Source organism: Myotis brandtii, unplaced genomic scaffold, assembly GCF_000412655.1.
Source record: "Myotis brandtii unplaced genomic scaffold, ASM41265v1 scaffold399, whole genome shotgun sequence".
Taxonomy (NCBI): Eukaryota; Metazoa; Chordata; class Mammalia; order Chiroptera; family Vespertilionidae; genus Myotis; species Myotis brandtii.
The window spans coordinates 4,128,521-4,142,307 of record NW_005365325.1 but is presented as its reverse complement, the minus strand read 5'-3'; the positions used below and the strand labels follow the sequence as shown (position 1 = coordinate 4,142,307).

Sequence of the window (13,787 nt, the reverse complement as noted above, 5' to 3'; positions counted from 1 at the left end):
TATAATAAAGTACTAAATATTTGGGATATATTGGCAAAATATATTTCCTAATAAAACCAAACCTTAAATATTGAATTATTTTGAATTACTTGTAAGTCCTAGTTTTACAACTATGCCTCATTACTCATCAACACTAATAGTACTGAAATGCCATGAGTGTGCTCCATTAGGACATAATTTCTGTGTTGAATGCTATATTGTCTTTAATCAATTCTAAATCTCTGATGAACTTTAATGGTAAAATGAACTTTGATCTTGTTTCTATAATAATTTGAAAGTAAAAAGCTATTAGGAGTAAGTGGGGAATAGGAAATGAATCCACAAAACTCCAAGTGAAAAGGCATTATAGGAAAAATCAGAATAATGATCAAAGCAATATATTGTCAGTGCATTGCACATAGGGAAGAGATGTGTAGGTCTGAGTTTAAGAGAACCCCAAATTTCAACCTATATTCCCCTTTACTAAGTAACTTATTTGAAGACTATCATCAATAAACTACTTACTACTCCATGAACTCAAATTTAGTGTATTTTATTTTTAATGTTTTTTAACATTTCTTGAGAAGCTTACTAATTAGGTAGGTAAAGGGTCTTAAAGAGTCTCTGGTTCTACATGAAACCTTATATATTTAAAAAATTAACCTCCACACTGGAAAGTTAACAAAATTATTACTAAAACAAAAATGAAGCAAAATTACCTGGTAGGAATAAGTAATATGTTTTCAATGTGTATTTTAAGTGTAGAGAGAGATAAAAGAGATAGTATTTTTAAGCAATATATTTCTGATGGGATATTAGAGTATGTATGAATGAAACTGATATGTTTAAGAAGTTAAAACTAGCCTGGCAGCTGTGACTCAGTGGTTGAGTGTCAACCCATGAACCAGGAGGTCATGATTTGATTCCCCTTCAGCGTACATGCTCAGGTTTTGGGCTCAGTTCCCAATAGTGGGCATGCAGGAGGCAATTGATCAATGAGTCCCATCATTGCTATTTCTATCCCTCTCTCCCTTTCCCTCTCTGAAATTAATTTAAAAAAACATTTAAAAATTTTTTAATTAAAGTTAAAATGAAAATATATATACATACAATACATTGGTTGCAGAGCTATAGTAAAGCCTAGATTTCAGTATTTAAAACTTTTTCTGTTCACTGGCAACAACTTCAAATAGAAATATATATATATTAGTATATATAGATATAGATATATGGATGATTTAGTGTTTATATAATTAATATAATCTGTAAATAAATTCTATTGGAAATTAGTGGGTTCATAGGGGAAACTAGTATATTTTTAAGTTTCAGGGAAGCAGAAACATGGTTAGATCTGAAAAAATAAAATATAATGAATTTTCATTAAATATTAGCAATTTTTCACTTTATGTGTTAAAGCTTGATGTAATAATTCCTAAGAATGAAACATAAAACTGTCCCATATTACAATTTTCTTGTGGTGGTCATTAAGTACTAAACTAAAAATCGAGGATTTCCTTTTGTTGAATTTATTTACTTTTTAAAAAAATATCCGTGTTCTATTTTCCTGTGATTATGTGGTATCTGATAACTTATAAATTCATTTACTTCAATTTTTAAAACCAACATTCATATATTTTTAAAGTTCAGTTTTACAGTATTCTTAAAAGCATGTGAAATTTCAAGTAGTCTTTCTAAAATTCAGTAAAAATTGTTACACAGTATCTCCAAGCTGTATCACTACTTCAGTCTTTTCAGCGTACCCTACTTCTCATTTTGTCCCACTTAAGTATATGCTGACTTAAGTTCTAAAATCCCTTCACTATTTCCAGTGAATATCATGGTTGCCCTTAAAGGGAGAACCACCTGTGCTACTGTGATCGCCTCTTTTTCTTTAGTCACGGGGGTGGGGGACCTTTTCTCTGCCAAGGGCTATTTGGATATTTATAACATCATTCAAGGGCCATACAAAATTATTAAATTAAAAATTAGCCTGCTATATTTGGTCAAAAATTTAATTACCTCCCCTTAATGCCTTGGACAGGGCCAGACCAAATTTCCCGGGCCTTACATGGCCTGCTGACCGGACATTCCCCACCCCTGCTGGTATGGCATATTCTATAGTTGTAATCTGTATGATTTACATGGAGGTTCTTTCACACCAAAGGAAAGTTAAATTTGTTTATATTTACCTTCTTGGGGATCTGATGTATTTGGAAAGATTTTTGAATTATTGGTGAATTTTAAGGTGGGCTGTAGAGTCATTTCCTGATAGGGGGTAAACCCCACAAAGCTATTATTAGTAATGTTAAGCCATCCATCTGGTTCCGTTGTCATGGGCCTCATGGTGGTTAGCGCTGAAGGGAGGATGCTAACTGTAATGGAACTGTTGTCAGTTTTCATGGTATCATTGGCCAGGGATCCCACTGAGGATACAGTAGATGTAGCATTGGGAGGTGATGAAATGGACAGAGAATTTTCATCTCCTGCAGATGAGTTCTGAGGCAGTTTAGAAACAAAGCTGTGGATCAAGGAAGTGCTTTCAGAAAATACAGGTGTGGGTCTTGGACTCCCGGGGGTGTCTGTGGTCAAATTATCCACAAAATCTGTTGTTTCATCACTTTTACTTGATGGATCCCAAAGAGAGGAATTTCTTGCCTTGGGATTGGAAGTTTCTCTATTTTCTTTACCTAAGTTGAAATCTGCTCCAGTTTTCAAAGGAACGTATTCTTTTGCCATGTCTTTTAAGCTTTCTGCAATGTTTTGTGTTGTGTTTACTTCCAGACGTTCTTTTCCATGGCTTACAAATAATAGTAAACTAAACAAGGTTGAAAGCAATAGAGTTTGGGCTGAGGTCAACATTGTAGCCTTCTTTGGTACAGGGGGGTCTGAAAGAAAATAACAACCATTTGAATTATTAAATGAAAATCAACATTTTTAAGTGGTGAAAAATCCAGATACATAATGCTGAGATGATAATATCATACTCTCAATTCTAAAAGTTTGTTTTCTTCAAATTGTGTACTAAAATTAGAATGAGTTCTATATTCTGTATAACATTTTTTTTTCTTCCTCTAAGGCAGTGGTTCTCAACCTTCCTAATGCCGCGACCCTTTAATACAGTTCCTCATGTTGTGGTGACCCCCAATTTCATTGTTACAAATTGAACATAATTAAAGCATAGTGATTAATCACAAAAACAGTATGTAATTATATATGTGTTTTCCAATGGTCTTAGGCGACCCCTGTGAAAGGGTCGTTCGGCCCCCAAAGGGGTCGCGACCCACAGGTTGAGAACCGCTGCTTTAAGGAAATGCCATGCAGAAACTTTGTCAGGCCAGACACCACTATTCATTATTTCAAGGATTATTTAGCTTGGGCCAAGTTAAAAATACACACACACACACACACACACACACACACACACACACTATATATGGACTGCTAAGTAAAATTTTTAAAATATAAATATAGTGTATGCAGAGCTGGCTGGTTTCTTCAACCTATTTAGGAAAACATGTTCTTTTTAAAGATGTAATTTAGAATATTATGAAAATGATGTTATTGAATATACATTAAATGTACCACTTTAAAGTGAGTCAGTCAGGGACCCCACTTGAAAAGATTTTATTATACCTAATTTGAGTTATTTGAATTTGAAATTAACATTTGTTTTTCAAAATACTTTTTATGATGCTCTCCATTCTATTAATTTCAGATTAGGAAAATCAGCAAGACTTGGATTTTATGATAATCTTTAATTATATTTCCTTATTGTGTCAATGAAGGATATATTTGGGAGTTTGTGTGGAATAAATTACTTAGCTAGATAGTGGCAAAGTTGGGATTTGAAACCATAGTCCTGACCTCCAACCCAGACACATAATTTTGCTTATAAGTGTGGAAGTACTACAAATTCATAGATAGCAGGATAGGGGGAGAGGTTTTTAAAATTAGATTTATATTAAAATTCAGGCATCTTTCATGAATAATCTATGAAAAACAATCATCATAACAAGCAATTGCTTTATCATCATCATCATTATCATAATTACACTGACTTCACATTGTTTTTCTAAATTGAATGATTTGAGTAAATCATTTGAGATAATTAGAGCAATTTATAATCCCATTTTTTAAACACTGGAAAAAGAGGGCCTTCTACCTTAAGTACCTCTCAAACACACTAAAAACTATCTGGACTAAAGTAAGCAGTTAATAGACATTAACTTTATTTCTAATTATCTATACTAATAAAAGGGTAATATGCTAATTAGACCAGATAGACCAGACGTCTTCCAGATGTCCTTCTGGACATCCTTCTGGACAAAGCCACGGTGGCGGGGGTGGATCAGGCAGGCAGGCAGAGCAGTTAGAGGCAATCAGGCCAGCAGGGGAGAGTGGTTAGGGGCAGTCTGGCTGGCAGGGGAGCAGCTAGGGGCATCAGGCAGGTAGGCAGAGGTGGTTAGAGGCAATAAGGCAGGCAGGCAGAGGGGTTGGGGTGATCAGGCAGGCAGAGTGGTTAGGGGCAATCAGGCAGGCAGGAAAGTGAGCGGTTAGGAGCCAGCGGTCCCGATTGCGAGAGGGATGTCCAACTGCTGGCGGTCGGACATCCCCCAAGGGGTCCTGGATTGGAGAGGGTGCAGGCTGGGCTGAGAGACCCACCCCCCCGCCATGCACGAATTTTGTTCACCGGGCCTCTAGTCTGTATATATAAAATCCTAAGCAACCATTAGGACTTGAACAACCAGTCAGCCAGTCGCTATGATGCACACTGACCACCAGGGGGCAGACACTCAACGCAGGAGCTGCCCCCTGGTGGTCAGTGTGCTTCCACAGGGGCAGCACCACTCAACCAGAAGCCGGGCTCATGGCTGGCCAGCACAGCTGCAGCAGCAGGAGCCTCTCCCAACTCTGCATCAGTGCTACCAAGCAGCAGTGGCAGGTGCAGTGGGCCGGGATGAGTGCGAGCAGTGCACTGCTATATCCCCGAGGGGTCCCAGATTGCGAGAGGGTGCAAGCCAGGTTGAGGGACCACCCCCCCATGCACAAATCTGTGCACCGGGCCTCTAGTTAAAATATAATATTCTCTAAGTGTCTTGCACTGGACAAAGTTTATAATATCTCACTTGATCATCACAATGATCCCTTCAGACAAAAAGAATAGGTTGTATTAATTATTCCCATTTTGCAGATGAAGAAACTGAGGTTCATAGTGGCTAGTAATGGAAGTTAGTAAATGGAAGAGGCAACACTGAAAGGCAAGTCTACTGACTCCAAAGTAATTAGCTGCTAAAATGTAAAGTGTTTTTCATTGAAACAATTATTATTTTATTTATTTATTTTCAAAATATATTTTTATTTATTTCAGAGAGGAAGTCAAAGAGAGATAGAAGCATCAATTATGAAAGAATCATTGATCAGCTGCCTCCTGCATGTCCCACATTGGGGATCGAGCCTGCAACCTGGGCATATGCGCTGAAAGGGAATTGAACTGTGACCTCCTGGTTCATAGATCAACCCTTAACTACTGAGTCATGCCAGCCAGGTGAAAGTTATTCTTTTTTTAAAAATTAGGCTATTTCTCCTTTTAAAAAAGTCTGAAAACTGATTTTATATAGGAGGTGCTACTGCTATTATTTTGGTCCACTATTACCAGCTATTCTTTTAAAAGCTCTCCCAGAAATGTTTTACAACTATTTTCAACCTTTATGATTTTTCAGTAGAATCTGAAGAGCTCCTGTGTACACCTCTGGTTATCTTTTGGTTTTGTCATCCTTGCGTAACAATTTCTTGCATAATGGTACAACTTAAATATATCTATAATACATACTGCTATACTTTTTTTCTTCAAAACCTTTTAGCAAGCAGTCCTTACTTGTGGATTCCTGAGGTTTTAGGATATAATATCTCTCATGCCCTATACTAATCACTTCAGAAAAACCTCCTTATAAAGCAAGGCTAGCAGACATATAAAAGCGTTACTTAAACATCCATCACTAACAGAATGGTTAATAAATTGTGTAGATTCATGTGTGAAAATTAACAACTAGAGCTGCATACAGAAATAAGGGTGATTATCAGAAATATTAATGCAGAGCTGAAATGCCAGTTGTACTGTTGATTCTCTGTATATAAAGTTCAAAAACAGACAACAAACTGGAATGTTAGAAGTCAGGAAAGCGGTCACTGTGGAGAGAAAGCATTGGGTGGGCATGGAAAGGGCTTCTCTGTGCTCGGGATGCTCTGTTTCTTGACCTGATAGGGGTTACATGGGTGCCTGTATTTGTGATAAATTTGTTTATTTACATTTCATTTACTTCTTTGTCATTACCAAGAAAATGGATTTAGGTCCTAAAAATAACTGGAAAACATATTGCTATTAAGCATTTATTATATCACATTTTTTGCATTTTTCTCCTTTAATTCTTACTAAAAACACAATGAGAAAGGGATTATTAATCCTATTTAACAGATGATTAAATAGGGCATAAAATGTAAATAATATGTCCAAGGACACACAACTAGGGACACACTAAAGAAATAGGGTTAGGCCTGGCCGGCATGGCTCAGTGATTGAATATTGACCTATGAACCAGGAGGTCATGGTTTAATTCCCAGTCAGGGCACATACCTGGGTTGTGGGCTCAATCCGTAGTGTGGGGTGTGTAGGAGGCAGCTGGTCAATTGCCCTCTCTCATTATTTCTTTAAAATATATATTTTATTGATTTCAGAGAGGAAGGAAAAGGGAGAAATAGAAACATCAATTATGAGAGAGAATCATTGGCTGCCTCCTGCACGCCCCCTATTGGGGATTAAGCCTGCAACCCGGGCATGTGCCCTTGACTGGAATCGGACCCGGGACTCTTCAGTCCGCAGGCCAACCCTCCATCCACTGAGTCAAACCAGCTAGGGCGGTCCTCTCTCATTATTGATGTTTTTATATCTCCCTCTTCCCTCTTCTCTTAAATCAATAAAAATATATTTTTTTAAAAAAATAGGGTTAGGATTCAAATCTTGGCATTAAAGCTAGTAATCACTCAACTATGTCAGAAATGTTACAAAGGAATACAGAATTTGGTACTTAGCTGCTTGATAGAACTCTTCCCATCAACATGGTCTTAGCACAGCTTTTACAAATTTTATTTTAATCAGAGCAATTTATAATCCCATTTTTAAATACTGGAAAAGTGGGGCCTTCTATGTTAAGTACCTCTCAAACATACTAAATACACTTTTATCCTAATTTAAGAAAATTTTAACAATTGTCTCTATGTGTTCTAGATGGACACCTGTAGCGTGTAGTTTACAGATTAGCAGTAACAAAACAAGTGATTTTCCCCAGACCTATGTAAGCTCACCAACATTTCATTAAGCTGATTCCTCACCTAGCACATTTAAAATGCGATTCCATTTAGTTTAAAAATACTCACATGGACCTTTTCAAAAACACCCTTCTCCTGTGAACTCTGTCAGGTTTGTGGCAAACATTATAGTCTTTTTTTTTAATCTACTACCAGTGATCTGATTAGTTTATGAATTGTACTTGGCCTGTATTATTATTATTATTATTATTATTATTATTTAGTTTGATTTAGGTTTTCTGTACCCAAGCTTTCTGGTTATTTTATCTTCCTAATGAAGTGGTCACGAGAGGGGAAAAGCATCTCTTCGCTGTTCCTCTAACTTTCTCAAAACGTTACACGAGGAACATGGTATTGAGTTTTCTTGTTCCCTTCCTATAATGAGAATCCATATATCAGGAGTCAACAAAGTGAGTTTTGTTGTTCCTGTTTCCCTTTGCCTGTAACATTGAGCAACCAAGAGGATCTCTCTACCCATCACCCAGTTTTTGATTGCAATGTGAAAACCTAAGGAATGAATACCCCAAATGGGCTAAGCATTCTGTTACTGCCTATAATTTATCTCCAGGGAAAAGAAAGGGCAGAGAGGGATAAGACAGAATGCTGTAAATACTATTTGCAGTTTATTCCTAAATTAATACCAGTGTGGGTAAGACTTTTGAGAATATTGATTTATTCATGTTGTCCAAGCATGGCAATGGGGGACAACTTTGCTTCTGTTCCCTGGCTTCTGAGAGAACCACTTTTTACCTCTTCCTCAGGTCCCTTCATCTTAAAGGGATAGAAGCAGCCAGGAATTGAACCTTAGCCCCGGACTTTTGCTGGAGTAAAGACTAAGCAATTTATATATGTTATTTCAATCTACTCTGAATTGAATAAGCGTGTTATAAGCAGCAAAAGCTAATGGAGGTGGTATAGGAGCTCCAGAAAGCAATGAAATAAAAGTGTACTCTTTCTCTTTGCACTTTCCTCTCAAATTGTCTCTGTCTCTAGAATTCAAATACTTAGGCAGCAGTTCTCAACCTGTGGGCCGCGACCCCTTTGGCAGTCGAACGACCCTTTCACAAGGGTTGCCTAAGCCCAAACTGCATATCAGATATTTACATTACGATTCATAACAGTAGCAACATTACAGTTATGAAGTAGCAACGAAAATAATTTTATGGTTGGGTCACAACATGAGGAACTGTATTTAAAGGGCCAGAAGGTTGAGAACCACTGACTTAGAGGATGTTGCGTACTTGTTATTTAAAATTAAGTTATGCTGGATGATGGATGGCATGCTTGTGTGTGCTCAAGTTCATCTGTCAAGCAGGTGCAGTACAGAGGGAAACAGAAGGTGGGATGAAAGAAAAGTGAAGTTGTCATGGGAGAGAAATTCAGGACAACCAACCAGATAGCATCATTCACTCTCCTGTTCTTTGCCCCTTTTTGCCCCTAGGTGGAAATTCCCAAGAGGAATTTTGAGGATGTAACATAGGAACAAAGCTGAGATCATTACAAACACACACACACACACACACACACACAAAATTAAGATTAGAACTATCAACCATAAAGGGAACAGAGACAGAGAATTTCCATCCACTTTGTGATAGCTTAAACACAGATTCTAATCCTTTCTATATATATTGAAATGTTTGTCTTATTTCTAGTATTTAATAACTTGTAAAATATACTTTCAGACAGTGTGAGTTTCACTGTTTTTTAAATAATTCCTTTACAGGAGAAAAAGAATACTATTTTCTCCCTTTCCTTGGTGCTGGCACTAAAAAGTGGTTTCACATTACTACTTTGCATGGAGGGCTACAGGGGGTGATGAGAGAAAGAGAGAGAGAGAGAGAGAGAGAGAGAGAGAGAGAGAGAGAGAGAGAAAGCAACTGTGGCCATTAAGGAAGGCAAATCCACACTCTCTGTACATAATTTTGCTTCTCCTTAAATGCGTAAAGTCATTATTCTGACCAGTGTCCCTGTTCTGAGTCATACCCATTTTATACCAAGCTTTGAAAGTAAGGGAGTATCCTGCTTTGTGTCAAGTAATCAACCCGGGCAAGGGAAGAGAAATGCTAGTCATTCTAAACTCAATCAAATCCAGAAATCTTAAATAAAAGCATTAGTTCAGGTATGCTGAGAGGATAATATAAAAACATGTTTTTGTAGTGAAATAACTTAAAGAGTATTTACTGTGCTACTTCTCTCTCAGTTGCTGTTGATCACATCTAGTTATAGCTTTCAGGCTACAAAGTAAGACAGATGGGTTTTGTTTGTCTTTGTCATGGGAAACTCAGTCTGACATGTAGCCAGTGTCCCAGGCAAACCTTGAGCGTCACTATGAGTGGCTTTTCCAATCTTGGGCAGTATTTTGCTTTTTTTATATGAAAGAGCCACAATAAATGAGGACATAAGAAATGATGCCTCTATATATGCCTCTTTTATGAAAGGTGAGAAGACTTAACTAACACAAAGTAGAACTGTACCTGAGAGCTATAGGCACTTCACTTTACTTTTATTTGTTTTAAAAGAAAAGGGGGGGGGGGAAGAAAACCCTGACTTTCCTTCAGAAAAAAACACATACAAACAAGTTTCAGAAGTTTGTGAACATCATCTAATTTAAATCACGATATGATGCATAAATCCTGAAAAAAAAATAGACTGTCATACTCCCTGCTAACTTGGGTGTTCTCAGTCATAAATTTCAATACTGAAATAATTAGGTAAAAGAGTGTCATGCCTAGAACGAAAGAATGACATGTCTCCAAAAGAAATATTCTGGACCCAGATTCCCAAGCATGGGCTGTGCAGCCTTCTGTTAAGTTTCACTGTCTAGAGAAACAGCCTCTATGGATCAAATAGAAGGTGGGTGAACGGTAAACCAACATCTCACATAGGAACCTTACATAGCTACAACTGAAACTAATTTTAAGAAACTGTATTTACATCTTTCTTCCATGGGATGCCTTCTGTAGCAACTGACTTAGCCTTTCAATCTCCAATGAGTGGTGGACATGTGTACCCACCATGCTAAGTAAAAGTATATACACAATATTTTGCCAGTCTTTAAAGAAAATCTTTGGGAATGTAATTCATTATGTTAGAAAATTGTTGTTGTTGTTGTTTTAACTATCATATTCCAATACCTTAGCAACAACCTTGAAGCCCAAATGCATAATTTAAATCTAAATATTCAATTTCTATACCTGCTACAATTTGCACTTTAAATGTTTTAAAACTTTTACTAAGATATGACCTGTAGGCTCTCCTAGTCATGTATGTTTTAAGTAATGTTTTTATTTTAGCTCTTCAGTTGGTTTCGTCATCTAGCAAATTTGGCAGTAATTCTTAAAGTTAACTCACTTGACAGTGCAAATGCTCATTTTGAAGGTAATTACTTAATGAAATAGCTACCTGTCTCTATAAAGGTCTTTGTAGCTACTTCCCAGACTGTTCTGACAAAAGTTGAGCTCATTTTTATTCTCTTTGGAAAATCAATGAAAGAGAGAGGGGCAGACAGACAGACACAGGGTTGGGGGAGGGAGGGATTCTGTGTAACCCAGCACCCAGCACAAACTTACCTTCAAGTCTAGGAGGTATTTACAAACAGGAACTGAAATATCACAGCTGTCCTGGCTAAAATGAGTCTGCCGTGCATTAGAGAAAGCAGATGGGTTAAATGTGGCGCCGTCCCACTAAGCAGGAGGGTGTCAGAGAAACAAAATTAGGCGGAGCTGGCTGTATCTTGCTTGTGTAATGCAGCACCCCAGAACCTGACTGACCTGCTTCTCAGCTGTCAGCATGAAGATACCACCTCCATTCAGGCCTTAAAAAAATAAGTCCAACCCTCCAGCTTTCATAGGCTGGTTGTTTTGATTTCAGGGCAGGCTAGTTGTCTTAAACGGTGGCAAAACAAGGGGCATTTATTTCTAGCCCTAAGTAAAAAAAAAAAAGGGGGACAAAGACTTTGGTAAAGTCCCTGGTGTATCAGGAATTTCTAACCCATAATGGGTTCCCACTGTGCAGGTGAGGAAACCAAAAGGAGTCACGCCCTGCACCTGTTGCTGTGTGCTGGCCGCATGTCGTTCTCTTGACTCAGAAACAAAACTTCCTTTCCCATAGTAGGATGTTTTATTTGTGAACTTATAACCTGAGTGGAGAAAATGTAGTGGACTCAGTAGCGAGGAGCCTGGTCTGCAGTGCACTGAGATCCGTTTTAGAGACAGTTACACTTAACACAAAGTGAATTGATGTGTTTGGGGATCCTTTTGAAAGCTGTAAGCTTTAAGTTAGAAATAATCACCAGGACCGAGATGGGGTTTGTTGCTGACTTTCAGAAGTCTGGAGAGGACCTGGGCCAGTCTCAAAATGGCCACATGATCCTGAGTAATCCTGGGAGCTTTCTCGGTTAAGTGGTTTCCATCCTGTGTTCTCTCTGCTTTTACTCTCAATTCAGAAGCTGGAGAGTTTCAGAAGTGCCCAGGTAATGCTTGATTAAATACGAGAGTTGAATAACAACCTGGCACACTTCCTTCACTTCCTTTCAAGGCTTATGAAAGGGAGAAGAGTGAAACTGCGCTTTCTGGGATATTCTGCACATCAATATTTGGGGGCTGGCGCCAAGGTCTGTTCAACTCAGTATGCCTGAGGTTCATTGCTTAGTTTCTGTTGTGCAAGGAGATAGGTTTCCAGTTGCTGAGTGAGAAAATGAAACTTTAGCTAAGGTCCAGGAGCTTCAAGTTGAATGCAAAGAATCTGCCCAGTTAATTGGCCCCAGGAAAGAACAAGGTAATTCTATAGTTTTCAATTTTCTGAAGCCCAAAGGCCTTTTAGAGTTTGATTATAAATTAAACCAACCCCTAAAAAAATGTTCGCTCAAAGGATATTTAAGCTGTAACTGCACTGGTATGAAGAAAAGCAAGTTAAATTTAATCAAACACTGGTTACTAAGCAATGGCTTAATAGAATTCAATTGGTTCTTTTCAGATCAGTCAGTTACTGGGGAAAAAATTCAACTGAAAATATATTTTATATCCATACTTAGAGAACTGAACATGAGTTGCCAGGATTGGGTGTGTCACCCCCTTAGGAGTTTTCCTAGGTACATATATGAATATCATTACCATTTTCTGACTTAACCATTAATTATGGCCTATACTAAACATAGAAATTACAAGGCAATTTTGCTAAAATTATCTGCTTTCACTGCCCTATGGCCTCAGAATCCTTTTCATCATTGTCCTCCTGACAATCACAACCAAATGATTAGAACTGACCCTGGAAATAGACCCCATTTACTCTCCTGTCATGAGCATACTGGAAGAGAGCTAAAAATGCAAACTATGGGTAAATTTAATGCCTTAGTTATTACTTTGCTCATTTGGTTGTGATCAGAAACCTTTTGAAATCACCTGAGTTGAAGTTAAAAAGTATTTTCTTAGCAAGCAAACAAGTCTCACTTCGATACATTTCCAGGTATATACCATGTTCTAGGAAAACTATTCCCATGTTGGATCTTCTTTTGCCAGATTAACTCAAGCAGCTGAGATGACACATAGTGTAATGCTTACATATTTTCTTTTGTCATTACCTACTGTGGTGCTTTACATCTGGCACTCACCAACTGCTTCACACCCATTAATTAAGTCTCACAATACATATTGGAAGAAGAAACACCTTCTTTGTCTGAAATGGTGGAACCATTCACAAGTGGACTTTCCAAAACACGAAACACATATTGTCACTGATGGGTCTGAAAATACAGTAGCTTGGGACCATGTCTCAAAATCAAAACATTGTTCCAGATTTATAATGGTATTTATTTATTTTTTAAATCCTATAACATAATATGCCTGATGCTGATGTCACACACAAGGAATCTGTTTCCATAGATCAAATTCATTAATAGCATGTGATGAGTTTGAAACAGAATATAAACTGAATTCATATTTTTTATATGGAAGCATGGACACTAAGTAACAAAGACATATTTGATTAATAAAAAAATAACAATGGTTATATATTTTATGATATTCATTATAAATACAATGGAAATTGATGACTGGAAAATTTTTTTAGGGATGATGATAGTTGTTTCAGTATTCCATGTGAAGAGAAATAGAGGGGTCATTCTCACCTAATAGTTGTTTAACAAACAAGCTTATTTTTTTCCTATTAAGTCACATGGAGTTATAATATGGTCTTCTTCATTTGACTAACTTTATGAAAAAATTAAAAACTCCATTTTGGCCACTAAAAGCTTTCTAGATCTATGCCCTTCATTAAGTAGAAGTTGTGACATAGTATCTACACTAATAAAAGAGAAACATGGTAATTAGCGTACAACTGCTACCCTTTTCATTGGCATCAGTGAGTGTATATGCAAATTAACTGTCAGCCAAGATGGCGGCCGGCAGCCAGGCACTGAAGCGAGCATGAGGCTTGCTTGCTGCAGA

General features: G+C 37.4%; 2 protein-coding genes across 4 annotated transcripts in view; one reads left to right on the top strand and one right to left on the bottom strand.

Moving 5' to 3' along the window:
* MUC15 (mucin 15, cell surface associated) overlaps positions 1 to 11,151 on the bottom strand; it is a 15,500-nt gene extending 4,349 nt beyond the window's left edge. Inside the window, exons 1-2 of the mRNA XM_005873088.2 lie at positions 10,914 to 11,151; positions 2,169 to 2,864 (exon numbers count right to left, since the gene is read on the bottom strand). Of these exons, the coding sequence (XP_005873150.1) occupies positions 2,169 to 2,838 (670 nt within the window). The 5' untranslated portion in view covers positions 2,839 to 2,864; positions 10,914 to 11,151. The remainder of the gene's footprint in view (positions 1 to 2,168; positions 2,865 to 10,913) is intronic.
* ANO3 (anoctamin 3) overlaps positions 1 to 13,787 on the top strand; it is a 285,060-nt gene that overhangs the window by 210,448 nt on the left and 60,825 nt on the right. The window lies entirely within an intron of this gene.